The following is a 27,808-nucleotide window of genomic DNA, read 5'->3' on the forward strand; positions in this document are numbered from 1 at the left end:
AGGCTTGGTGAGGTGAAGTAACTTGCCCAGGGTCATAAACATAGAAAGGAGTAGAGTTTAACCCAGGTCTATCAGACTCCAAGGGCTTCCCTGGTGGCTAGGTGGTAGAGAATCTGCCTGCTGATGCATGAGACGTGGGTTCGATCCCTGGGGTGAGAAGATCTCCTGGAAAAGGAAAGGACAAACCACTCCAGTATTCTTGTCTTGGAAATTCCATGGACAGAGGAGCCTGGTGGTCTACAGTCCACCCACTGGGGTCTCAAAAGAGTCGGACACAACTTAGAGACTAAACAACAACAACCAGACTCCACATCCACATCCGTTTAACCAAGAACCCAAGCCCTGGGGATTCACGTATTATCCCCGCTGGAATTCCTGGGGACCCTGTTAAAAACGTGTGTTTCTAGTAAGCTACATTCTCCAGAGTGAAACCCAGGAACCTGGACTTTTGACCACTTTCTCCGTTAATTCTGACGAACACGGAAATCTGAGAAAGACGGCACTCTACTTCTGCCTCTCAGTGCACACCTGAGGTCACTTTGGCACTTGGGAGCAATATTTAAAAACTGTAACAGGAGGAGAAGCTTCAATAAAAGCTGCTACACAGGTTGCCATCAAGAACCAGAATAACAGGCTTCCCTGGGGGCTCAGGGGTAGAAAAAGTGCCTGCAGATGCAGGAGATACGGTTTGATCCCTGGGTCAGGAATATACCCTGGAGTGGGAAGTGGCAACCTGCTCCAGTATTCTTGCCTGGAGAATTCCATGGACAGAGGAGCCTGGTGGGCTTGAGTTCATGAGGTCTCAAAAGAGTCGGACACAACTCAGCAACTAAGAACCAGAAGAGAAAAAGAATTTCTGGCAAACTTCAATTATGGTTTCACTGTCAGGAAAATAACTTTAAAAATTCACAGTTTCATTCTGCCTCTATTCAGTAAGAAAAGGGGTAAATAAAATTGTTCTACACCATCATTTATTCTACAAACAACCCAGAGATTAAACAGGGAATGAGTCGACGACAGAGCAACCCTGAACACAAAAAGCGGAAAGGCTGATAACGTCAATGCTAAAATACATCATTTTAATTGGAAACTTCTAACATGCAGCTTAGATTGTGCACATCATATGAAAATGCTCTTAAACTCATCTAATGTTTGTATAAACTTGAGTGCGGCCCTCTGGGAAACTAAGCTAAGGGGAAAGAGTGTGGCTCCAGAAGCTGACAGGAGATCGGACTCAGCTAGGCTCTGCTGCTTACCAGCTACACCGCTTCCGCTAACTTACTCAGCTTCCAGTTTCCGCCTCCATAAAGAGGGATGACATTCACAAGTTATCATCTGCTCCTATTCTCTCCCCTCTGATTGCCTCCCATCCTGTGAAACCCAAGAGCCCACTGCCTTCTGAGAGGCTACTGCATATACATAAATCCACCACACCTCCCGTTCTGTTTCCTCCAGTCATGCCTTCAGCCCCACTGCGTCAATCACACTGCACTCTCACTCTGATGACGCTCGAGATGCTCCCTGGGCTGACCCTGGTACCACACTTGCTCTCCTTCCCCGAAGCTACCACCTGGCCAGAGAAATAGCACTTACAGGATCTCTCTTGTACACACATCCTCCTCTCTGAAAGTCCCCCCTCCTACTTACCTACTTACACATTGACTCTGCTTGGGGACATCAAGCTCCCTGAAACCCTCCCAAGCGACAAGCATTTTCACACTTCACCTACCTGAGGTCACAGTCTTTCTCTCTGTTCCAAGTCTTGGTATTATTAGTTCACTCAACAGATATCTCAGCCCTACCACATGTAAGGGCAGGGTGGCTGGGGTGGGGGGAGTCCTGAGTCACAAAATAGGCAAAAATCTCTAAACATGGAGCTTCAATTTAAGCAGAAAAGAGGGCAACAAATCAACAAGCAGGCTAACGTATCAATTTAAATTGTGTTAAGAGGCATGAAAGATAAAAGCAGGATGTCATATGAGAATTTTTCATGGGCACAGAATACTTAATTCAGGTGAAGTGAGCAGTGGCATTTTAAGCGGAGGTATGAAGGACACAAAGGAACCAGCCAAGCAGAGTGAGGTAGTGAAGACCATTTCTGACGAAGGGGACAACCAGGCCTCTCTGAAGCCTTTTTCTTCCATGTGTCCTCAGCATCCTGTTCCAGTGGCCACACCCTGGATGTTACCACAAGCAGTGCCAACACTCCTCTGATTACTGACTGAAACCCACCATCCTTAACGACACGCTTTCCTTATAGCTTGCTCGTTCACAGCTTCTATCTCATCCAGGACTCCAATGCACCGACCTACGTTCTCCACCGAGGCTCTCTTTCACTATCTTCATTTCACTATCCAATCTGTAGTCTTCAATTCTTTCCTTGCCCAGTTTATAAACCCTTTCTTGCACATACATTCAGTCCTTTGACTTGTCTTCCTCCCTTCAAATTCCTCTGGCAAAATCTCAGTCACTTGGCCTTTTCTGAGACTGTATTTGTGACAGAATTGCTAGACACACTCCAAGGAAGACCAGGAACAATACAAATTCAAGACTGCTCGCTTCACAGGGACCTGTCTACACTGCTCAGTGGCGCTCAATTCTGCAATAATTCCCTCCCCCACTCTAATGACTAACATATTCTCTCTTTTCAACGTTTTTACTCTACTCTATCTACACCTTGGCTTTCATAATACCCTGCTATAGAGGCATTCCCTCCTATTCTTCTAACCATTCCTTTTTGGATTCTTTTGTTATTTCCCCTTCTCACCCAAAGGCTGGAGATCTTTGCATGTGTGCATACTCAGTCGCTAAATCGTGGCTGACTCTTTGCGACTCCATGGACTATAACCTGGCAGGCTCCTCTGTCCGTCGGATTTCCCAGACAAGAATACTGAGGTGAGCTGCCATTTCCTTCTCCAGGGGATCTTCCTGGACTAGGGAATTAACCGAGTCCTGCACTGGCAGGCAGACTCTGCCACTGAGCCACCCAGAAACGGGCCATTGGCACTCATTGTTCTGTTTTTCCCAGGTGACTTTGTCTATTCCATGACTTTAAACACCATTCAGATGCTAGTAACCCTAGTTTGAAGACCACCATCTTAGTTTGAATCACCACCATCTGCTGATATTACTATAATGGCTCCTAACTGATTTTTCTACTCACAGTAGTTCAATCCACATAGAAACTTGAGTGACTGTTTTGAGGTGTGAATCAGATTGTGTCGTTCTCTCCCTTAAAATCCTTCAACAGATTTCCACGACTCTCAGAACAAAAGCCTAAAACATGGCTTCTGTCTTAGTTTCCTGCGGCTCCTGTAACCAAGTACCATAACTTTGGAGCCTTAAAACAACAGAAATTGATTCTCTCACAGGTTTGGAGGCCGGAAGTCCAAAATCCAGGGGGAATGCTGGCAGGACCACACTCCCTCTAAAGGCTCTAGAGGTTTCATTCCTTGCCTTTTCCAGACTCTGGTGCCTCCAGGATCTCGTTGGCTGCTGGCTCTATCATTGCAATTTCTGCCTCTGGTTTCCTGTGACTTCTCCTCTTATCTCTCTGTATGTCTCATTTAGGGCCCACCCAGATAGCTCAGGAGGAGCTCTGCTCAAATCCTGCAAAAACCTTTTCTTTCCAATGGAGTCACACTTAGGGGTTCCAGGCATTAAGACAGGGACACATCTTCGGGAGGGTCGCCATTTAACCCGCTGCAGCCTCCAAAGACTCAGTGAGCTGTTTCTGCCTCCCCTGCAACCACACCTCCTGAAGCTTTCTTCACCTCCCAAAGCCATTGTTTATAGGCTTTACCCATCCGGGCCTTCTTTTATCTCCTTGATCAAGGACAAGCTCTTTCCCACTTGGAATTTTTGCTTATGCTAATCTGTCTCCAGGCTTCGTTGGTGGCTCAGCGGTAAAGAGTCTGCCTGCCAATGCAGGAGATGCCGGTTTGATAGCTGGGTTGGGAAGATTCCCTGGAGAAGGAAATGGCAACCCACTCCAGTATTCTTGCCTGGGAAATCCTATGGACAGAGGGCAGGCTACAGTCCACAGGGTCGCAGAAGAGTTGGACACAACTTAGTGACTAAACAACAAATTCTGCCTCTCGTCTTTGCTTAGCTAGCTCCTCCTTCAGGTCTTGAATTGAATCTAACACACAGAGAAGTGTTCTTTGACCCCCATAAACTTAAGTATATTGCCCCAGTTATCATCCTTCCAAGAACCCTGTTCCTTTTCTTCACCATAAGTTGCATCTGCACATGATCTGTGCTTATGTGTTAATATCTGTGGCTGTCACTGGACCATTAATTCTTCGCACCATTGTAAGAAGCACATCTGTTTTGTACACTTCTGTATGAACACCCAAGCATAGGATAGCACCTGGCAAACAGCAGAACTAAATTAAGAAGAAAGAAAGAAGTAAGTAGAATACCTCCTATTCCTTTTTGAAAGAGGATCAGATAAGTATAAATAAATGAGTTAGAATGATGATCAGGCAGTGGAGGACACTGCTGGCCCTCAGGAGACATCCTTGCCCAGCCAGCCTAGAAATGATAGAGCTGGGCAAAAAAAGGAAAAGCAGTACCCGACTACCAGAGTTAGGACTTCTCTAATCTCCAGTTCTGCCACAGACAGCTATATACTCTGTCTGGAACTCATTTCACTTTTTATAATAATCTCTACTTCCTGTTCAAAAGGATTGACTGAGGTTTTTCTGAACTTTTAGGGAAAAAACTCCAATACAAACTAAGTTCTACCTGTAGCCTAATTCTAAGCTAGGAGGTGCACAGATTTATCTAACTTCCTTAATTATGCTGAATTACAGCATGACTCAAGCATTAACAACAAATACTGCTGGGCTGGTTTAAAGTCTAGTATGCACGGAGGGGCTTCCCTGATAGCTCAGTGGGTAAAGAATCTGCCTGCAATGCAGGAGACCCAGATTTGATTCCTGGGTCAGGAAGATCCTCTGGAGAAGGAAAATGGCAACCCAGTCCAGTATTCTTGCCTGGAGAATCCCACAGACAGAGGAGCCTGGCAGGCTATAGGCCATGCGGTTGCAAGAATCAGACACGACTTAGCAACTAAACCATCACGCACTGAAGGACAGAGAAGACAGCGGTCTTTTCTGAGACACGTTAAATTCCCCAGCCACTTTTTCTCCCCTAAAGTTTTGTTTTTTTCTAACTGAGATACAATTCACACACCACAAATTCATCCTTTTAAAGTATACAATTCAGTGTTTTGTTCAAAGTTATACAACCACGGTCACCATCTAATTTCAGAATATTCTCACCACCACCATCACACTCTCCAAAAAATCTACCTTCATGAGCAATCAGTCTCTATTCCTGCCTCCTCCAGGCCCTGGCAACCACTTATGTTCTGACTCTAAGGATTTTCCGGTCTTTTTTTTTTAAATGTTAATGAAACTGAAACACAGAGAGATGAAATGATTTGCATAGGGTTGCAGCCACTTAGAAACTTACCAGCAAGATTAGTATTACTCCTTATTAGGAAGATCACAACACACATGTTTAGGATAAGTTTTTAAACTGTATATAAAAGAAAAAAACAAAAGATCAGTGAAAATATATTTAGCTTGACTATGTGCATGCATGCTTAGTCGTGTCTGACTCTTTGTGACCCTATGGACTGTAGTCCTCCAAGCTCTTCTGTCCATGGAATACTGGCAAGAATTCATGTCCAGGCAAGAATACTGGAGCGAGTTGCCATTTCCTCCTCCAGGGGATCTTTCCGACCCAGGGATCGAACTTTGTATACTGCGTCTCCTGTGCTGATGGGCGAATTCTTTACCATGAGCCACCTGGGAAGCCAACTTGACAACACATACCTTAAATAAGGCTGCAAGACACCTGAAATATAAGGCAGAGTCCTGAGACTGGTGATGCTCAGGCAGTGTGTCATGCCAGGGATTAGCAGGAGTGGAGGGTGTTTGGCAAGGATTACTAAAAGAGGAAGAAAGATACTACTGGTGGACAGGAATTGTGCTTAGGGACAGGGTAATACAGATAGAAGGTTGAGGGAAGTGTGACGCTATGCAGTTTACAGGACAGACATATTTCTTTTTGGCCCAGGGTTTTGAATGTTGTGTTAGTGTGCCCACATGTCCACTTGCCTCCTTTTATAGTGCTCCCAATTTGTCCCAGAGATTTCTGACCATTTCTAGTTTGTTTATGAGTAGTTAATGCATACGACTTCCCTGGTGGCTCAGAAGTAAAGCGTCTGCCTACAATGTGGGAGACCCGAGTTCAATCCCTGGGTAGCGAAGATCCTTTGGAGAAGGCAATGGCACCAGTATTCCTGTCTGGAAAATCCCACTGTCAGAGGAGCCTGGGAGGCTACAGTCCACCGGGTCACAAAGAGTTGGACACGACTGAGCGACTTCACTTTAGTGCATGAGCAGTGTTAGAACCACTACAGAATCCTTGCTAGTTAGTGACACTTTGCAAAATAATACATGGAATCCAACTTTTTAAATATTCTACTGTCTGCATTTGTCAAATAAGTAAAATGATAACAAGTTTACCGTACTCCTATTACCAGCCGTAAATGTGTACGTAGAAAGAGTGACCCCAGAGACTAAAACCATCAGAATCCATTTGCAAAAATAATTAGGCATATGTTTTATTTTACATGTCTTAATCAATATTGCAAATATCATTAACAAAAGGAAAAAAGGGTAGAAATCGCTCATCATACACCAAAAAATTCATTGTTCAAAAGAGATTAATCTGAATCTCAACATTCTTTGTGCTCATTTAATAATATTATTAAAACATCAATTCAAAAGGACAAATAAGTCAAAACTAAGTATTTTATTAACTAAAATTGAGACCCTAAATCAACTACACAACTGAAAAATAACCTACCATCAACCTAGAAAAGTTTTATTTGCTGACATATAATGAATACTCAAGAGCCTACTACAGGGTGCATAGACAAATTTTCTTTTACAAACAAGTTATTTTGAGTTATAGAGACTCTGTAGATGACTAGATCATTGTTTTTAAATGGCTGCTAAAAATGACTATTTAGAGTCAACCTATTCACAGAATTGAACACTAAATAACATTAGTTCAGTTCAGTTCAGTCGCCAGTGATCATTTAAAGTTGAAATTCTTGTCTACCAAATTTTCATAACACTTTTTAAGCACGTAAATTAACTTAAAAGATCTGTTAATTATATACAGCAAAAGAGCTTTGGTACCAATAAATTAGGAGTAGGAAATAAAAAATACCTTGTAGTTTTACAGTGTGTTTTAGAAATTAAATTGGAAATGGCTACATATGAAAATGTAGAAGTCTTTTTCTATTAACTACATTATTGTGAAGAATGAACCACTCGCTTATTCTGAATTACTGATATAAATAAAACACGAGCCTAAAATTTCTTCCAAAAAGATGAATGGGTCACACCCTGCAATTTAGGCAAAAGGTAAATAAAGAATTCAGTGCTTTACTTTTCAATGCTCCCTTTTTCTTTTGATGAGAGCAGAAAGATTCTAGGATAAAAATAATTCCAATAAATACATCTAGAATATATCAATCTTAGCACTCCCATCTGATAAGGGGCTAAGAAGAACAACCACCTGCCAATGCAGGAGACACAGGTTCAATCCCTGGATTGGGAAGATCCCCTGGAGAAAGAAATGGCAACCCACTCCAGTATTCTTGCCTGGGAAATCCCATGGGCAGAGGAGCCTGAAGAGCTACAGTCCATCGGGTCACAAAGAGTAGGATATGACTAAGCGACTGAGCATGCATGAAGAACAACAAAAATAAATAAAAAGAGAAAAGTGATTTTTAAAAACCAAAAGGCAGATTGAGTAAGAGGTGAGGGTGGGTTTAGTAGAATATCTGCTGCCAATGAACGAATTCAGAGGACTATTACAAATTCTTCCTAAATTACACCCAAGGTCATGCACATTGTACATAGAATCTAAACAATTCTTTGCTACATAACATACAGAAAATTATGAACACATTTTTATTTTAAGAAAAAGAGAAACAAAATATACAAAGCAATATTACTGTTTGAAAAGGTTATTCTAAAAACTTTTGTTGAATTTAGATTTTGCCAAGTTCCTACTCTCCAAGTAGTCAAGCAGACACCAAAAACAACTTCTGAGTACTGTGGACTGATCGTTCATGGAGCATGCATTTTTCACAAATCTACAGCAAAATGAACTAGTTAAGATTTAATTCTGAATTCAGCCTGTGATTGATTTCTGGATATAACACTGGAATAAAAACAGTAAAAGTAACTTTGTAAAAGTATGTTTACTTCTCACATAAATTAGTTTGGAAAATATTAATATTCTTAACCCAAAAGATTCCTTTCAGAATTTGAAAGATCAAAGAATAAAAAACAAAATTGATTCAGCAATTCTCAAAATAAAATGAATACAAACACTGGCCACAACTTTCCACTCAATCCAAAATAAACCACTTCAGTTGAGCTCAGCTGACTTAATTTTCAAAAACCATTTCTTTTTTCCAGCTTCATACCTGGAATAACCATTTCTCAACAACATTATCTGCGTTAGCAGGGAGGAGATAAAAGTGTTCTAGAGATTGCACAGTCACTGAATGTACAAGCAGGACATTCCAGTGCTGGAGGGAATCTTCAAGACCTGCTCCAGCACCCACATTTTACAGATGAGGAAACTAAGGCCCAAAATGAGTCATTTAATCAAATGACTTGACCAAAGCCACATTGTTTGGCTGAGCCATTCATTCAGCCAGTCATTCATTCACCCACAATTACTGACAGCTATCTAGGCACCAGGCCTGGGACTCCGTGCAGAAAAGAAGCTGGAAGGCCCCATCTACCATTGCAGAGGCTATCCTTCCACTTGGAAAATCTTAAGATCAACCCTTAAAAGTCCTCATCAGCAAGAACTCTGTAGGAGAGTTTCACTGACTTTGTCCAACAGGGCTCACTTTCAGTTTCACACGTTTCAGTAAACACAGTTGGCCTCTACTGTGTTTATTTTAAGCGATTATTAAGCGTTTACTTTAAGTGATTAAGCATTAACAAAGAGAAGCACAGTATTCTGAATGAGTCCCTCTCTGATACATTCAAAGTTTAAGGAAGTGCAATCAGAAAATATCCCATACACACAAACAAGTTCACAGAGAGGACAGCTTACAAAACCAGAGCAATCTGAGGTATCAACATAGAGCAGTTAAGTCTAATAGCTCAATCCCCTCAATTCCACAAAGTGTGGAATGTAAATGGTTCCCATTTCATTCAGATGTGGGTATATTTTTCTGAGATGTCTGTATGTTAGGAAGAACTCTAAACTCAACTCCAATTCACATCCAGTGACAATATAACTAAACCAGGCCTTTTTCCTGAAGAGTAACCTTCCTTGATTTCTATTTGAGTAACAGAAAATTAGAATAAAAAAACTAAGTAAAACCTAAAATTTCATTTGGGGACTAAAGAAAATTCAAATTCTATGTACAACAAAAATAGCAACAGCTTGAACTGCACATTTCTGAGTTTTTTGTTTTTTCTTTTTAATGAGATGTGCAGTGAACTTACCCATCAACATAAATCATCCCTCATTTTGCTTGGACTTTTATATTCTTTTAATATTAAGTCTGGCACTTAAATGTTTTGTGTATCTCAAGTCACAGTCGAGTCGACTTCTTTAAGAAGTAAGAGAACATATTGACAAAGCTCTTAAATAAAACAACCCCAAAATAAGGCACTTTGAAATATTAAACAACAGCTGTCTGTGTACCCAGTTTCAGTGTTTTGTTTTCTTTTTTTTAACCAAAATGCTCCACCGCTTTTACAGAGCTGTTGCAGATGACCACTGGGTGAATGCTGATGAAATAAATCTTCACTGAGGCTCTCTGAAGGCTGACTCCCCTGAAGCTATTGTCAGTTCAGGACCAAAGTGCTGTTATGCTCCTCTATGTCTCAAACTTCCAGATTTGATTTTTATCCAGAGCATTACAAGTTCTCATCTGAACATCGGGCCCGCCCTCCTGTGTCCGGAAAGCGCTAAGACACAGTCCTGAGTGGGGATGAAAAACGGTTCCATCTTCTTTAAAATGCCAAATAATGTTTGCTGGGATAGGAAACCCATCTTTGGGACAATTTTGCATTCCCACATGCTTTTTTAGCTCGGGAACTTCTGCACATAACTCCGTCACCGAATTAAACCTTATTTCTTTGTTGGAGGTATATTCAAAGAATTGATTGCCTCCTTGACCATGGCATCCAAACAGGGAAAGGTTAGCACTTGTGGGGTTGTTGTCAGGAGCATTATAATCTAAACATTCAGAAGAGATCCCAATACTGCGAATAGCTCCGTGCCAGCCTGGCCTATCCTCTGGAACATGCAAAGTAGAAAACACATTTTTCAAATACCAGTCAAAGCTCTTGCACCTCAGCCTTTCCCGTAGTAATTTTCTTTCAGAAATATCGCCATAAGCTTCTTTCCTTGCTGGAGGGTTTCGGTTGTAGAAATGCTCTTTGTACTCGTCCATCCAGACTTCCGCTGCCCGAGCAGTATTCTGCAGGAAATTGGGCCGAGCATATGGTGCCCGCTTAGGGAATACGTGGCCCACGTGGGAACATGGGTGGATCTCCAGTTTACCTCCACACTGCCACACCCTGAAAGACAGCTCCAGGTTTTCACCTCCCCACACTTCCATCCCAGTATCGTAAGTTCCAAGGTACTGAAAATACTTCTTGCTGACTGCAAACAGTCCTCCGGCCATGGTGGGCGATCTGAATGGTTCAATTCTCGATTTACGCCTGTCCCTTTCATGTTTGGGAACAGAATGCCACTGGAATGTCAGACGCCAGTCGAACCCACCAATCATGGGCTCCCCAGTCTGCATATAGAATTCAAAAGTATTCCAGTCGATGGTGTCTATAACAGGACAAATGACCACTGTTTCATCCTTACGAATCCTTTCCAAAAGTGGCTCCAGCCAACCAGTATTACACTCACAGTGACAATCCAGGAAAGTGAGGACATCGCCAGTGGCAAAAGTGGCCCCAATCAGACGGGCCCTCACCAGCCCTTCCCGCTTGTTTGTTCTAATCAGGCGGACTCGATCCAGATTGCTGACGTAAGTTTCAAGCTGTGTCTTCAAATATACTCTGTCGCTCAAGTCATCGACTAAGATGATCTCCTTCAGAAGGACTGCGGGAGAAGTTTCTAAAACACTGTGGATGGTGCGAAGTAAAGTCGACCAGGCTTCGTTATAGAAAGCGATGATGACAGAAGTGGTCGGAAGTCGCCTGTAGTTAAACTTCTTGGACTTACACTCATACATTCTTTTATCCTCTATGTGGCGGTGCAGGGAAATCCTGTCACTGAGGTAAATGTTAATGGCATATCTCTCAATGAGTTCCTCTTGCTGCTTCAGTTCACTCTCGCTGAGCTGGAGTTTGCTGGCTTTCCCCCACTCCCCAAGGGCATGGGAATCTGCAGGGGGCTTCTCATACAGCGGTCGAGACAAATCCACTGCTTTCTTCCCCGGCTCTGAGAGCTGTCTTGACCCCGGCTCCCGGGCACCGCCGGCTCGTAAGGAGGCATGCAAAGTGGAGACGGAGAGTTCCACCAGGAGGTAGGCCACTGTTAGGAGCGCCAGCAGCAGACAGCTTCTGCGTGCCCACGTCCACCTTACGGCCATCCGGATCTTCATGGCTGGGGCGCGGACGCGGCCACCAGAGTCACCGCGCGCAGGGGAAGGGCTGCGGGACCCGCCACTTGAGCTCCGGGCTCAGGTAGGAGCGAACTTCCGAGCGGGTCCCTCCTTTCATGCAGGCGTTCGGCTCCTCGGCAGCCGCGGGGGCTTCCTGGGGGTCACCTGGGACCTCCGCGGGGCTCGGCCTCCGGTGCAGCCCCAACTCCTCTCTCCCCACTTCCTCCTGCCTGCCTCACAACTTTTCACAAACTCCGCAGCCAACAACACCCCACCCTCCCCGGGCCGAGGACAAACCCCTCCCCTTCCCACTTCCTCCCCCTGGTGGCGAGTTCGCGCCAGTGGTCGGCCAGGCCCGGGCCCAGGCCTGTGGGCGACTCTGCGGGGCCGGGGGGCGGGCGCACCAAGGTGACCCCGGACTCGGGTCCACTCCGGCTCCAACTGCATCTCGACCGCTCTCCACACGATTCCACCCATATAGGTCCTCAGTCGTGATGCTCCCGGGGACCCAGTGTGGATGGGCGGCAATCCTACCGATTGAGCGTCTCATCACAAAAAAAGAAAAAAAAAAAAAAAAAAAAGAAAACTTACCAAGTTGTTTGCCATTGGGGCTAAAGTCCACAGAGGTGATCGCAGCTTTGTGGCCCTTAAAGTAACGCTCCAGAACCGGATCCTCCTGGGAAGGAAAGTTGTCAAGTTTTGAAAGCAGGTGCAGACCTCGAATGTGGGGGGTCGGAGAGGAGCGCGGTCCCCTCCTGCGGGAGCCGGCCCGGGAACGGCCATATCGGTGGAGGGTTGTGGGGGAGCAGCAGCACCCCGAACGAGCACGCGCGGCCGCAGCTAATTGGGGTGTACGCCGAGCACCAGTGTCCCCCCGCAGAGCCGGCGGAATCCCCGCTCGCGCTGCCCAGAAGCGGGCGCCCGCCGGAGACCACCTGGGCAGAGCGATTGAAATGCACGTTCCGGGGCCCCGCCCGCAGGCTCGCGGTCACAGGTGCGAGGCGGAGCCCCCCGGCTTCGGTACGTTTCAAAAACCTCCCAGGTGATTCTGACGCAGGCGCTCCACGGAAACCCTAAGAGAATTCTCGGGGGCCATGGGGCCGCCGGAGCTCGGGGAGGAGCACCCGGGGCTCCGCCAGGGCTCGGCGCTCCCGGTGCCCCGGGGGCAAGGGATGAGTCACGGGCGCCCCGGGACGAGGGGCGCGGAGCTCGCAGCTCAGGATTCGGCTGAGGACTCCTGCCTCCATGTCCCGCCAGGTGCGGGTGTAGCCCCGACCTGGCTCCCCAACCCGCGGGACCGGCTCCAGGGAGGCGCACCGCAGCCCGTCCTTACCGGGGAGGAGGCCATGGGGGAGCGCTCAGCTCCCGGCTCCTGCCCGCAGGGGGAACCGGGGGGAGGGAGGGGGCGGGGTAGGAAGGGGGACCGTGCGGTGCCCGGAACCGTCTGCCCGGAGCGGCAGCGCCTCCCGGTCACTACAACAACGGCGCCCCAGTCAAACCCCGCGCTCCAGGCGTGGCCAGCCGAGCCCCGAGGCTGCGCCCGCGCCAAGAAAAGCCGGACCTCCGCCACGTGGCAAGCCGGACGCCCGGGGATCGGGTGTCGCCACACATCAAAGCCAACGTTTGCTAACACCTGAGCTCCCCCCCCGCTTGATACCAGAAGAAGGGTAGTAACCAAGATAGGTAGGAGACCGATGCTTGGGAGAGGGTAAGGAACCTGTGATCGATGCAATCAGAATTCTATTACGCGTTAAAGAGACAGCGCGCGCGAATTTGAAGCGGGTCCCGCACAGCTTATTTTTTGATGCTGAAGAGAGTTTGATCTGAAATGAGGCGGCTTGCTATTTATTATTATACACAAAAGAACTAAATCTCTGGAGGATAGACTTGAATTTATTTAACCACTATTTTTCACGCACGCCCAGCATGTTATAAATGTAGATGCTGGATAAACGTGATGAATGAATGAATGGATGTTTTCCATCCACTTAAGGTTTTTCTGCTGCGTTTCTGTTTCAATCTCATTTGCCTGTGCTTTAGAGCTGCAAATTGATACAGTAGCATATTTGAGGTCTTTAGGAAGAGTTAGAAACATATTTTTTGTTCTGTTTAAATTATCTGGCCACATGGTAACTATAGCCATTGCTACAGTAGACTTTCCTACATAGAATATCATTTGAGCTTCAGCAACACTGCGAAGTTGATAAGAATTGTTGCCGACCTTTAGAGATTATAAACTTGATTCTTAGACATTTTGATTTAATAATCAAAGGTTACACAAAGGCAGCTCTTTCAGTTCCAAGTCCGTATCCTTTTTTACCTTGTTACAAAACTTGAAGGACTCAGCTGAAAATTACATATAGCATAAAGATTCTTGGCAGCATAAGATGGCATAATAGACCACAGCTGGTAAGATACACGGTCTATACAAATGAAAGGCATACTACACTATTACAGATTTTCTAACTCATTGTTTAGTAATAGAATTTAGTTGTAATGAATACTGTACATAGCAATCAAGCAAATTTAGACTGAAATATTAGTTCAAGTGTATGTTTGTTGAATATCTCCAGGATGTTTGGCAGTGAGGGATACAAAAGTAACTGAGATATTTTCCCCGCCTTTGAGAACTCAACAATCTAGGTTTCTGAGTTTCATGTTTTAGCATGCATAATGATGATTTTAGGGGACCTCAGTCTCAAAGATGCTGATTCAGCGTATATAAAGTGGACTCAAGGAGTCTACAGATGTATTAATAATAAGCCTCTTAGGTGATTGCCTTGGGAGTCTCAGCTGTGTACATTGAGAAACATCACTCTAGGAGGTGATGTGTCAAGATTGTTGATACTAGCAACTTATCAGCAAACTGTGGCAGGACTCTAAGCTTTGCTACTTATTCCCAGTCCAGGTTTGACTTTAAAAGAAAAAAAAAAAGACCAACATATTAAAAAAAATAATGCTGGATGCTTGTGGGTACGTAAAAGGATATACAGCACTGTGAAAACAGTTGACAGTTCCTAAAAATTTAACCCTGAGGTATATACCCAAGTGTATTAAAAACAGGGACTGGAACAGATACTTGTACACCAATATTCATAGCAGTATTATTCACAATAACAAATAAGTGGAAGCAATTCATGTATCCCACAGATAAATCAGTAAGTAAAATGTGATACATACTTACAATGCACTATTACTCAGTCATAAAAAGGAATGAAATTCTGATACATACTGCAACATGCTATATGGTGCTTAGTCGATCAATCGTGTCAGGCTTTTTTCGACCCCATGGACTGTAGCCCGCCAGGCTCCTTTGTCCATGGGGATTCTCCAGGCAAGAATACTCGAGTGGGTTGCCATGCCTTTCCTCCAGGGGATCTTCCCCACCCAGGGATCGAACACAGGTCTCCCACATTGCAGGCGGATTCTTTACCATCTGAGCCACCAGGGAAGCCTGCTGCAGCATGGGTGAACCTTAAAACATTATGGTTTTGTTTTTGTTTTTTTAATTTAATTTTATTTTTTAACTTTACAATATTGTATTGGTTTTGCCATATATCGAAATGAATCCGCCACAAGTATACATGTGTTCCCCATCCTGAACCCTCCTCCCTCCTCCCTTTAAGTGAATAGACCAAACACAGAAGAACATATATAGTATGATTCCACCTATTGAGGTACCTCAAATATGTGGATTCATAGAGACAGACAGTAGAATGGAGGTTAATAGAATGGACTGGAGATAAGGAAGAATGGAAAGTTATTGTTTAACAGATGTGGAGTTTCTGTGTGAAATGAAGTTCTGGAAAGAGTGGTGATTGTTACAAAACATTGTGAATATACTTAATGCCATTGAACTGTACACTTACAATAGTTAAAATGGCAAAACTTATGTATATCTGACTACAATAAAAATAAATAATCAAATACATAATAATTCTGAAAACTCTGAGGACCTCAGAATTTCTCACGGTCAAGATATATCTAATATTGGGTTTAGCAGAATAACAGAAAAAGTTGGAGATGTATAAACTAGCTCAAAAAAAGAGACAGAAATTTTTTAAGTATGGATTTTTCTCTAAGTCTCTTAGTTAAAAGAGATTCCCTGGCGGCTGAGGGGTAAAGAATCCATCTGCGAATGCCAGAGACATGAGTTTGAGCCTTGATCCGGGAAGATCCCTCATGCTGTGGAGCAACTAAGCCCATGTGGCACAACTACTGAGCTTGTGCCCTGGAGCCTGGGAGTCACGTCTACTGAACTCACGTGCGCCCTAGAGCCCATGCTCCGAAACAAGAGAAGCCACCGCAATGACAAGCCCCGCGCACCCAACTAGAGAGTAGCCCCTGCTTGCCGCAACTACAGAAAAGCCCATGCAGCAACGAAGACCCAGCATAGCCAAAAATAAATTTAAAAAAAAGTTTCCCAGGTGATGCAGTTGGTAAAGAATCCACCTGCCAGTGCAGGAGACCGAAGAGATGCATGTTCAATCCCTGGATCAGGAATATCCACTGGATGAGAAAAAGTCAACCCACTCTAGTATTATCACCTGGAAAATCCCATGGACAGAGGAACCTGGTGGGCTACCGTCCATAGGGTGGCAAAGAGTCAGTCATGACTGAGCATACACACTTGGTTAAAAATAAATTTAACTTTTTTCCAATTATCAGAAAATAAATATGAATAGGAAAAAAAATGATTGTCCCATCACTTAAAAGCTGCTTTAAAAATTTTTATTCAAGTACCTATGATAGGCTCACCACATGCCAGGTACTCTTCTAAGTACCTTAAAATTTTTGACAAATCTCATAAGAATCTGATTCAGTTCAGTTCAGTTCAGTCACTTAGTGGTGTCCGACTCTTTGCGACTCCATGAATTGCAGCACGCCAGGCCTCCCTGTCCATCACCAACTCCCGGAGTCTACCCAGACTCATGTCCATCGAGTTGGTGATGCCATCCAGCAATCTCATCCTCTGTCATCCCCTTCTCCTCCTGCCCCCAATCCCTCCCAGCATCAGAGTCTTTTCCAATGAGTCAACTCTTCGCATGAGGTGGCCAAAGTACTGGAGTTTCAGCTTTAGCATCATTCCTTCCAAAGAACACCCAGGACTGGTCTCCTTTAGAATGGACTGGTTAGATAATATTAATTTTTTTCTTCCGGTTTTGTTGAGATATAACTGAATCAGCACTGTATAAGATTAGGGCATACAACATAATGAGTTGACTTTCATACATGATGAAATGATTACCACAGTAAGTTTAGTGAACATCCGTCATCTCATATAGATACAACATTTAAAAAAAATTTATTTTCCTTGTGATTCTTAGGATTTACTGTCTTAACTTTCATATAATACATCAGCGTTAATTATACTAGTCATGTTGTACATTATAGAGAGATGATATTTTTCCTATTTCCCTTGTATAGATGAGGAAATTGACATGCAGAGACATTAAGTTGCTTAGTCACAGGCACACAGCTAGGATGTGGAAGAATTTTAGATTTTAGTGGGGTGCTTCCAGACTCCACCTCTTAATCACTAAGTCATGATGCCATTTTTTGTGATTGCAAGCACATTAAAAATATGTAAAATTCTGTATCCTACCTAACACTTTTCCCAGGAAGTTTTACAAAAAGCAAGAAATATAACACCTCCTTTATTTCCATTCCACTGGCCTCATTTATTACTCCAAACTGCCCTGCCCATTATTTTCCATATTTAATTTTATTTCTTTTTTTGCTATTTCTAAACTTTGCAAACAGAAAAAGCTCAAAGGTCAGTTCAGTTCAGTCACTCAGTCGTGTCCGACTCTTTGCGACCCCATGGACTGCAGCACACCAGGCCTCCTTGTCCATCACCAATTCCCAGAGTTTACTCAAACTCATGTCCATTGAGTCAGTGATGCCATCCAACCATTTCATCCTGTGTCATCCCCTTCTCCTCCCGCCCTTCAATCTTTCCCAGCATCAGCGTCTTTTCAAATGAGTCAGCTCTTTGCATCAGGTGGCCAAAGTATTGGAGTTTCAGCTTCAGCATCAGTCCTTCCAATGAACATTCAGGACTGATTTCCTTTAGGATGGACTGGTTGGATCTCCTTGCCATCCAAGGGACTCTCAAGAGTCTTCTCCAACACCACAGTTCAAAAGCATCAATTCTTTGGCACTCAGCTTTCTTTATAGTCCAACTCTCACATCTATACATGACTACCGGGAAAACCATAGTCTTGACAGGGCCTTTGTGGGCAAAGTAATGTCTCTGCTTTTTAATATGCTGTCTAGGTTGGTCATAACTTTTCTTCCAAGGAGCAAGTGTCTTTTAATTTCATGGCTGCAGTCACCATCTGCAGTGATTTTGGAGCTCAAGGGTGGACATCTGGAAAAGTGGCCCAAGTTGGGGATTTTTTCCCCTTAAACTCAAGCCTGCTTGAGTTCATGTAATTCTACTTGCTACAGTGATCATTTGGGACCTTCTTGGATTACAAATTTATTAATCTGAATAGGAGCCACAATATTTAAAAATTTACAAGGTATCATTAGAAGCCAGGTACAAAGGTAGGACAAAATGGATTCTTTATTTAGCCCTCCTTTGCTAGATCCCCCTCAAATCAGAAATTGAGTTGATCCACGTTGACACTCTGAAGGGTTGTTATTTTAGCACCAGTCATTCCGAGGTCTGCTGCTGCTGCTGCTGCTGCTGCTAAGTCGATTCAGTCGTGTCTGACTCTCTGGGACCCCATTGACAGCAGCCCACGAGGCTCCCCCGTCCCTGGGATTCTCCAGGCAAGAATACTGGAGTGGGTTGCCATTTCCTTCTCCAATGCATGAAAGTGAAAAGTGAAAGTGAAGTCGCTCAGTCGTGTCCAACTCTTCTCGACCCCGTGGACTGCAGCCCACCAGGCTCCTCCATCCATGGGATTTTCCAGGCACCGCAGTTCCCTTCAAAGGTTGAGAATTCAGGCATAGCACAGAGGTGCCATCTGCTGTTCATTTCCCTTTATGGCACCTGGACTGAAAAACTGAGCTAGAGGCGGACACGACTGAGCAACTGAACTGAACTGAACCCTTGAACAACATGGGTTTGAACTGCACAGGTCCACTTACAAGTGGTATTTTTTTTTCAGTAAATATATTGGAATTGTTTTTTTGAAAATTTGCAACAATTTGAAAAAACTTTTAGACAAACTATGTAGCCTAGAAGTATTAAAAAATTAATAAATTTAGGTATGTCATGAATGCATAAAAATATGTAAGGTTCTGTCTATCCTTACATAGGCATAAGGTAAGTGATATTTCATATTAAATGAGTAGTGTGTTAGCCTTCTTTTGTTTTATAATTTTTCTTTCAAAGAATTACATCATAGAGTATGCCTCTCCCTTGTAATCAGAGAAACTGCATATCAGCCTAGCATCACAGGTAAGTTTTTTTTAATGTAATAATGTTTCCAATACTGTACTGTGAATAAGACTGTGATACTGTATGCTATAATAGTTTCCCTGGTGGCTCAGTCGGTAGAGTCTGCCCACAGTGTGGAAGACCCTGGGGTTCAATCCCCAGGTCAGGAGGATCCCCTGGAGAAGGAAGTGGCAACCCCTGGAGTATTCTTGCCTGGAAGATTCCATGGACAGAGGAACTTGGTGGGCTACCGTCCATGGGGTCACAAAGAGTCAGACATGACTGAGTGACTTACACTGTATGCTATAAAAATTTTATATTGATCATTCGTGAGTGTATAGGCTAAGCTATCATGAAGCATTTGTATTGATTACACCAGGCTACAATAAAGCGATCATATTGCTGCTACTTCATTATCAATGCAGAAACTGTTATACCTATAAACAAGTATGGATTTCTTTTACATGTTACCTTTCATTTTTGATGTCTAGTGTTAGTAATTTGTATAACACCTACAGTGTTTTGTATTATACAAGACAATATTGATGTAGATAGAGGCAGATGATTCACTTTGTAAACAGATGACGTAAACTTATGATATGGATAATACAGTACAGTACTGTACGTGTATTTTCTCTCCCTTATGATTTTCTTGATAACATTTTCTCTAGTTTATTGTAAGAATTCAGAATATATCAAGTATAACATACAAAATAGATGTTAATCAACTGTGTGTGTTATCAGTAAGGCTTCCAATCAACAGTAGGCCATCAGTAAAAGTTTTCCAGGAGTCAAAAGTTATACATGGATTTTCAACTGCCTAGCATTGTTCAAAGGTCCCTGATGCTGGGAAAGATTGAGGGCAAAGGAGAAGGGGGCAGCAGAGGATGAGATGGTTACTTAGCATCACCAACTCAATAGACATGAGTTCGAGCAAATTCCAGGAGATAGTGAGGGACAGGGAAGCCTGGCCTGCTGCAGTCCATGGGGTCCAAAGAGTTGGATACAACTTAGCAACTGAACAACCACCTGTAGCCTGTTGCCAGGCAGTTTAACTCTTCTGGATACAGTTGCTTCATAGTAGCCGAGAATACATAGAAAGCGAAGTACCAGATCCTTCTGAACCATTAAAGCATTAACCTTTTTTCTTTTAAAGACTGTGAATGATTTATATCAATTAACATTAAGTCACCAAGTCCTATCAACTACATTCTCACAACTGATTTTCCCATCTTTCTGTTCTTTTGGCTCCAGCCCTTCTATAGATCCTCTGCTTCTGCCTCCTGGAGTATTTCTGTAATCCCAATTTACTTTCCGATTTCCAAACTTACCTGTGTCTGTCTGTCCTTCATGGTACTAACAAATAGGTAAGAATCATCAGAGCAGCCAAAGTACCAATTCCCACCCCAGAGATTTTGATTTAGAAAGTCTGATGTGAATATAAGAAATCTATAGGTTCTCAAACAAGCTTTCCAGGTGATTATAATGTGCATCAATATTTGGGAGCCACTGGGCAAATCATGCCACAGGACTTCTTTAAAATGAATTTTGTGGCTACCTGGTCTAAGCCTCAAACCAAGTCTTATTTTATATTCAACCATCACTTCAAGGGATTCCCTGATAGCTCAGTTAGTAAAGAATCTGACTGCAATGCAGGAGACCCCAATTTGATTCCTGGGTTGGGAAGATCCGCTGGAGAAGAGATAGGCTACCCATTCTAGTATTCTTATGCTTGCTCTGGCTCGGCTGGTAAAGAACCAGCCTGCAACGCGGGAGACCTGGGAATGACCCTGGGTTGGGAAGATCCCCTGGAGAAGGGAAAGGCTATCCACTCTAGTATTCTGGACTGGAGAATTCTATGGACTGTATATTCCATGTGGTCACAAAGAATTGGACAGGACTGAGTGACTTTCACTTTCACTTTCACCTAGCTCCCCCAAGCCAACAGTTAAGCTATTGCAGAAAATTCCTGCAGGAAATGAGCATTAGGATCACCTGAAGGACTTGTTAAACTGCAGAGAGCTGACTCCACTTGAGAATTTCTGGTTCAGTAGACCAAGAGTCTGAGAATTTGCATTTATAATTACTAGGGTCGATGCTTATGCTATCAATGAACTATTTTGTGGAAGTCCGCAGAATAAAAAATAAAAAGTGGTAGCAGGGTTAGGGAAAGAGACAGGAAGTAGAATCTGGTGTTTGCCAGGGGCTGAGGGGGAGAAGGAGATGCGGAGTTACTATTTTATGGGTGTAGAGATTCAGTTTGAGAAGATAAAGTATGTCTAGGTGGATGTACTTAGTGTCACTGAGCTATATACTGAAAAGTGGCTAAATAGTAAGTTTTACATTGGGTGTATCTTACCAAAATTGAAAACAAAAGTAAGAGAGAAGTATTGAAGGGAAAGAAAGCACATAAGTAATGGCATCCTATTTGGAGGGTGAACTTCGGTAGAACAGAGGGCACTGTAGGCATGGAGCATTCTGGCACTCTTGGGGTGCTGGCAGTAGGGATGTAAAAAAAAAAATGAGAGTTGACATAAATAGAGCTTCCCAGGTGGCACTAGCAGTAAGAATCCATCTGCCAATGAAGGAGACATAAGAGACACATTTGATCCCTGGGTTGGGAAGAGGCCCTGGAGGAGGGCATGGCAACCCACTCCAGTATTCTTGCCTGGATCCCATGAACAGAGGAGCCTCGCTGGTCCCAGTCCATGGGGTCTCACAGACTCGGACATGACTGAAGTGACTTAGTACACGTGCACGTGACATAAATAAAATGAAGGGAGGGGGCAGAAAAACTGAAGTGCTGTCCTTGGTCCTGAACCAATACTACCTGTTGGCAAAAGTTATCGGGCCTGCCTTCAGACACTAATAACTCTTTTTTTAAGACATATAGTTTAATATTTAATTTTCTAAAGAAAGAATGTAGCTTTTACTGTCTAAGAGTAAATAAAATCATGATAATAATTCACAATTTACCTAGCTTCTTTCATGTATATTGACAGTTGTATCAGGTTTCCACTTGTAAGAATTTTCTCCTTTTTCCCATTATGAAGAAAAGGCAATACACGCCTCCCTTCCCCTCTCCATCCTAATCATGAGCTTATGCATTAGAAGGTCATTTAAGGTAAACCATCACTATGACTTGTCAAGTAAGTATGTAAGAGGGGTGAAGGGGAAGACAGAATTGAAGATGGCTGACAGGTCTTTGCTTAAATGACACTCCTCAAAGAGGCTTCAGAGACTACCCTATTTAGTGTGGCTCCTCTTTGCAGTCATTCCCTATCCCATATCCCTAACCATCTTTGATTTTCTTCATAGCCTTAGCTATTCCCTCTGCCGTTACTTCCATAAAATCTTTGCATGACCCCCTTCATTTCCTTCACTTAAGTCTCAGAAGCTTTTCAAAAATTCATGCCTCATCTCATTCTATACCACACCAAAATTTTATTTTTCTTCAAGCATGTATGCCTCACAACTTAAAAATAGTCAAATGATTTTAAAAGACATTTCACTAAAGAAGATATATAAATGGTCAGTAAGCATGAAGAGATTCCTGACATCATTAATTGGTTCAGTTCAGTCACTCACTCGTGTCTGACTCTTTGCAACCCCATGGACTATAGCAGGCCAGGCCTCCCTGTCCATCACCAACTCCCAGAGTTTACTCAAACTCATGTCCATTAAGTCAGTGATGCCATCCAACCATCTCATCCTCTGTTATCTCCTTCTCCTCCTGCCTTTCAATCTTTCCCAGCATCAGGGTCTTTTCAAATGAGTCAGCTCTTTGCATCAGGTGGCCAAAGTATTGGAGTTTCAGCTTCAGCATCAGTCCTTCCAATGAACATTCAGGACTGATTTCCTTTAGGATGGACTGGTTGGATCTCCTTGCCATCCAAGGGACTCTCAAGAGTCTTCTCCAACACCACAGTTCAAAAGCATCAATTCTTTGGCACTCAGCTTTCTTTATAGTCCAACCCTCACATACATACATGACTACTGGAAAAACCATAGCCTTGACTAGACAAACCTTTGTTGACAAAGTAAAGTCTCTGCTTTTCAATATGCTGTCTAGGTTAGTCATAACTTTCCTTCCAAGGAGTAAGTAAGTGTCTTTTAATATCATGGCTGCAGTCACCATCTGCAGTGATTTTGGAGCCCTCCAAAATAAAGTCTGTCACTGTTTCCACTGTTTCCCCATCTATTTCCCATGAAGTGATGGGACCAGATGCCATGATGTTTTTTTTGTTTGTTTTGTTTTCTGAATGTTGAGCTTTAAGCCAACTTTTTCACTCTTCTCTTTCACTTTCATCAAGAGGCTCTTTAGTTCTTCACTTTCTGCCATAAGGATGGTGTCATCTGCATATCTGAGGTTATTGATATTTCTCCTGGCAATCTTGATTCCAGCTTGTGCTTCATCCAGCCCACGTTTCTCATGATGTACTCTGCATATAAGTTAAATAAGTAGGGTGACAATATACAGCCTTGATGTACTCCTTTCCCTATTGGGAACCAGTCTGTTGTTCCATGTCCAGTTCTAACTGTTGCTTCCTGACCTGCATATAGGTTTCTCAAGAGGCATGTCAGGTGGTCTGGTATTCCCATCTCTTTCAAAATTTTCCAAAGTTTGTGGTGATCCACACAGTCAAAAGCTTTGGCATAGTCAATAGAGCAGAAATAGATGTTTTTCTGGAACTCTGTTGCCTTTTTGATAATCCAGTGGATATTGGCAATTTGATGTCTGGTTCCTCTGCCTTTTCTAAAACCAGCTTGAACATCTGGATGTTCACGGTTCACGTACTGTTGAAATCTGGCTTGGAGAATTTTGAGCATTACTTTACTAGCATGTGAGATGAGTGCAATTGTGCGATAGTTTGACCATTCTTTGGCATTGCCTTTCTTTGGGACTGGAATGAAAACACCTTTTCCAGTCCTGTGGCCACTGTTGAGTTTTCCAAATTTGCTGGCATATTGAGTGCAGCACTTTCACAGCATCATCTTTCAGGATTTGAAATAGCACAACTGGAATTCCATCACCTCCACTAGCTTTGTTCGTAGTGATGCTAATCATTAGAGAACTATAAATCAAAACCACAATGAGATACTACTTCACAGCCACCAGGATGGCTATAGTCAAAAAGATGAACAATGTTAGGTTGCAAGGATGTTTCAACATATGCAAATCAATAAATATGATGCTGCTAAGTCACTTCAATCACGTCCGACTCTGTGCGACCCCATAGACGGCAGCCCACCAGGCTCCCCTGTCCCTGGGATTCTCCAGGCAAGAACACTGGAGTGGGTTGCCAGTTCCTTCTCCAATGCATGAAAGTGAAAAGTGAAAGTGAAGTCGCTCAGTAGTGTCCGACTCTGTGCGACCCCATAGATAGCAGCCCACCAGGCTCCTCCGTCCATGGGATTTTCCAGGCAAGAGTACTGGAGTGGTGTGCCATTGTCTTCTTCAAATAAATATGATACATCACATTAAAGGATGAAAGACAAAAATCATATAATCATCATATGCCTAACCAATTTAAAAGGATGAAAGACAAAAATCATATAATCATCATGTGCCTAGCCAATATGTCTCAGCATGATATGTGATCATTTATGTGTTTTCTCCCTCAGTAGCTCTTACCAAATCATGGTGGATATCAGTTAATGGCATCTTAAACTCCCCAAAAAAGTCTACTGTGTCCTCTTCTAGGCATCTACATCCTGTGTTGGATCAGGAGTTCCCGAAATAGTGCCTGAAGACATGAAAAAGTAATCTATTCATACGTGCCCTGATTTATTATCACTGATGCAGAGTCACTAATTGACTTTTCTCCTGCTGCTGCTGCTGACAAATTCTACTGTCAAATTACGCACATGCTAATCTTTTTCTGATGACTACTCAGAACAACAAAAAACTGCAGAACATTAGGTAGGGGTCTTGGAAAGTCTTTCAATTTCTTTCTGTTACAGGTGAGAAACCAAAGATCCCTGAAGGCTCACTGACTCCCACACTGTTCAGCTAGACCATCATGGAGCCAATCCTACAAGTCAACACTCCAAAATTCCAGGTCAGGGCTGGCCCTTGACTACGAATGTGTCCTCTATGTTCCAGATGACCTCAGCCAGAGGTTATGACTTTTTAATCTATCTTTTTATCCAGATTTAGTGGAAGTCTTATAGTCTCTATGGAATATACTTTTGGTCCTCAGACTACTGATATATTTATGATATAAACATTATTAAGCATACTACTATGAACCACACAATATTTTAAATAAAAATATAAGTAAAAATGAGAACAAAGGTAGAAAACTCACTTACCTTCTAGGCCCAAGCAGATAACAGAAATGAGTGAGACTGGCTAGACTGTAGGGTTACCAATACAATACAGAGTGTCCTAAGTGAACTGCACGAGTTACACAAGACATACACTGAAAACAGTACAATAAAATCACTGTATATCTGAACTTCAGGAATTTGCAGAGAACTGGAAAGACCCTGCCCCTCTCACCTGAAGAGGGCAGCTGCCACTCAAGTCTCAGAGGTTGTTGCCATGGGAAACACAGCTCTGGTGTCACCAAATTATTTAAACTTGATAAGCTGGAAATCCAGGCTTTTAGTCAAACTTCCCCACACTGTAAAAGTTGTAAACTGACTTGGAAAATTTTACAGACTACTTGGGGGAAAAAAAAATCACGTCTGTAGATTCTGATGGTGTTTAAGGGAGCCCCCAAATAAGACTTCTCTTTCCCACCCAAATGGGGAAGCAGTTGAGCCCTACAGGTTTCAGACACATGGAGGTCGAAATGCCAGCATTGCTATCACCAGTGCTGTAACAATAGTGGATTTGGCTTAAGTATTAAGGATATGGGCTTCCCAAGAGAAGCTAGTGGTAAAGAATCTGCCTGCCAATGCTGGAGACAGATGGGGGTGGTGTAGGGGGTTGGGTTCAATCCCTGATTGGGAAGCTCCCCTGGAAGAGGGCATAGCAACCCACTACAGTATTCTTGCCTGGAGAATTTCATGGGCAGAGAAAGCTGGGGGGTCACCATCCATGGGGTCACAAAGAGTGGGACACGACTGAGCGACTGAGCGTGTGTGTAAGCATTAAGGATATAACCAAACAGACTCCTAGCAGGCTCCTAAATTGAACTAACCGTGTTCTACCTGATCCAGCCGTTCACTCCAGCAAAGCAGAGTTTACCCTTCAATAAAAAAAGCAAACTGGAACACTCCCTCTTCGCAGACATAAGAGGCAAGACGTGGAGAAAGGCGGAGCTGGGTGTGCTCTGCCCCTTCTTCCCGACTCTTCGGTCAACTCTGCGACAGGGAAAGCCAAAGGGGAGAGGAGGTGGATGCTTTAATTTCTGAAATAAAACTGTTTTGAATTAAGGGTGTACTGGAAGGCATTTTATTATCAGTGAAAGAACAGATGAGGCATGGGGCTTCCCCCTCCCCCTTGCAGATTTCACACAGAGAGGAAGAAGTAGGCCTTTGCGTTAGTTTGAATGGGCAGAAGAAGAAAAGAATTAAATTGTTTTCTAATTGCACCTGATGAATCCCGCTTTTTTATTAACATGAATGTTGCAGATATTTTTAGTTTGAATAACTGAAAACGCATCTCAAACTGGCTGGTGTAACAGATGTGGGCACAGTGTGGTTGAGACCACAGATCTGTTTCCTGTGGTTCTCTTAGATCTGCCTCTCTCCATGCTGGCTTCTTCCTCAGACCCAGCACCCTGCTTGGTTACAAAAAGGCAACTGGCAGCAGATGTAACTTCATGTTCCCGGTTCACTTCTGAAGGGGAGAACATTACTTCCTGAAAGGGAGGATCAGAGATTCTCAGTTCCCTGCTGAGTAGAACACCTGTGAAGAAATCCCTGTGGCTAGGGAAATGCCACATTCTGGCTGGATTAGGCTTGTATAAATTAATCCAGTCAATGGAACATAATTAAACTACCCAGGATCCTTCCACAAACGCTAGTGAAAAGGTAGACACAATCAAAATGCAAGGCTGCTACCAAGTAGGATGGAAATGATGTGGGTGTGAGATGGGGAAAATGTACACCATGAGAGATGAGGCCGGACTGAATAGAAGACACGGCTGTTGACCCATGACCTCTGAAGAGGAAAAGGGATTGGGTAGAGGCCAGGAAGAGACTGGACTATAAAGGGGTTGGACACAGAGTGTGAAAGGGCTCTGCAGACCGGTGAATTAATCAAAGAATCCTGGAGCTCTAAACAGCACATTATATTATGGAAACTGTAAAGAGTTGATTTGTTGGCGTACGAGGTCCCAGGGAGATGAGGGAGAGGTAAGAGTGTCAACCCGAGGAATCTGGACGCAGCATGAGTAGAACTGTTAGGAGCTAGAAGCCACTCTCAAATAGGGCAATTGAGAGCTTGTGGGAAGGATTAAGGGAAATAACAGAGATATGCTGTGTTGCTGTTGTTCCGTTGCCAAGTTGTCTGATTCTTTGCGACCCCATGGACTGCAGCATGCCAGGATTCCCTGTCCCTCTTTATAAAGGCATAAAGAGACTTGCTGTATTATGAGGTAATAACAACACAAAGTCATTGCCATCCCTAGGTCTGAAGGGGTACAGGGAGAGCCAACACCAACGGACCAGAAATCTCAGAGTCTAATGACAGGAGCTGTGGGCTTTGCTGGAAGGGTGGTGTTGTCTGCTCTTAGAAACCTGGCTGGGAGGAGCCTGGAGAAATAATA

General features: G+C 43.5%; 3 protein-coding genes across 11 annotated transcripts in view; 1 reads left to right on the forward strand and 2 right to left on the reverse strand.

Annotated features, from left to right (window-relative positions):
- Nucleotides 1-13,082, reverse strand: part of POC1B (POC1 centriolar protein B) — a 105,036-nt gene extending 91,954 nt beyond the window's left edge. For 4 of the 6 annotated variants that reach the window (XM_059886478.1, XM_005206056.5, XM_005206058.5 and 1 more), the window contains exons 1-2: nucleotides 13,026-13,082; nucleotides 12,284-12,368 (exon numbers count right to left, since the gene is read on the reverse strand). In XM_059886478.1, the coding sequence (XP_059742461.1) occupies nucleotides 12,284-12,368; nucleotides 13,026-13,040 (100 nt within the window). In that variant the 5' untranslated portion in view covers nucleotides 13,041-13,082. 6 annotated transcript variants of the gene reach the window in all.
- GALNT4 (polypeptide N-acetylgalactosaminyltransferase 4) lies at nucleotides 6,615-11,916 on the reverse strand. The gene is given in 1 exon segment (NM_001103321.1): nucleotides 6,615-11,916. A coding segment is annotated over 1 exon segment (1,737 nt). The 5' UTR covers nucleotides 11,681-11,916; the 3' UTR covers nucleotides 6,615-9,943.
- Nucleotides 12,415-26,471, forward strand: LOC101906971 (dapper homolog 3-like). 4 transcript variants are annotated; one of them, XR_009494460.1, is made up of 4 exons: nucleotides 13,098-13,375; nucleotides 19,041-19,106; nucleotides 25,050-25,147; nucleotides 26,256-26,471. XR_009494460.1 is itself a non-coding variant. In XM_059886838.1 (3 exons), exons 1-2 carry the CDS (start codon nucleotides 12,415-12,417, stop codon nucleotides 25,100-25,102), a joined length of 351 nt encoding a protein of 116 aa, XP_059742821.1. In that variant the 3' UTR covers nucleotides 25,103-25,147; nucleotides 26,256-26,471. The 4 variants fall into 4 exon arrangements, 1 of the variants encoding a protein (XP_059742821.1); XM_059886838.1 differs by lacking the exons at nucleotides 13,098-13,375; nucleotides 19,041-19,106 and adding an exon at nucleotides 12,415-12,712; XR_003034670.2 differs by lacking the exons at nucleotides 13,098-13,375; nucleotides 19,041-19,106 and adding an exon at nucleotides 12,863-12,949.
- The last annotated feature ends 1,337 nt before the right edge of the window (nucleotides 26,472-27,808 follow it).

This window comes from Bos taurus, chromosome 5 (assembly GCF_002263795.3).
Source record: "Bos taurus isolate L1 Dominette 01449 registration number 42190680 breed Hereford chromosome 5, ARS-UCD2.0, whole genome shotgun sequence".
NCBI lineage: Eukaryota > Metazoa > Chordata > Mammalia > Artiodactyla > Bovidae > Bos > Bos taurus.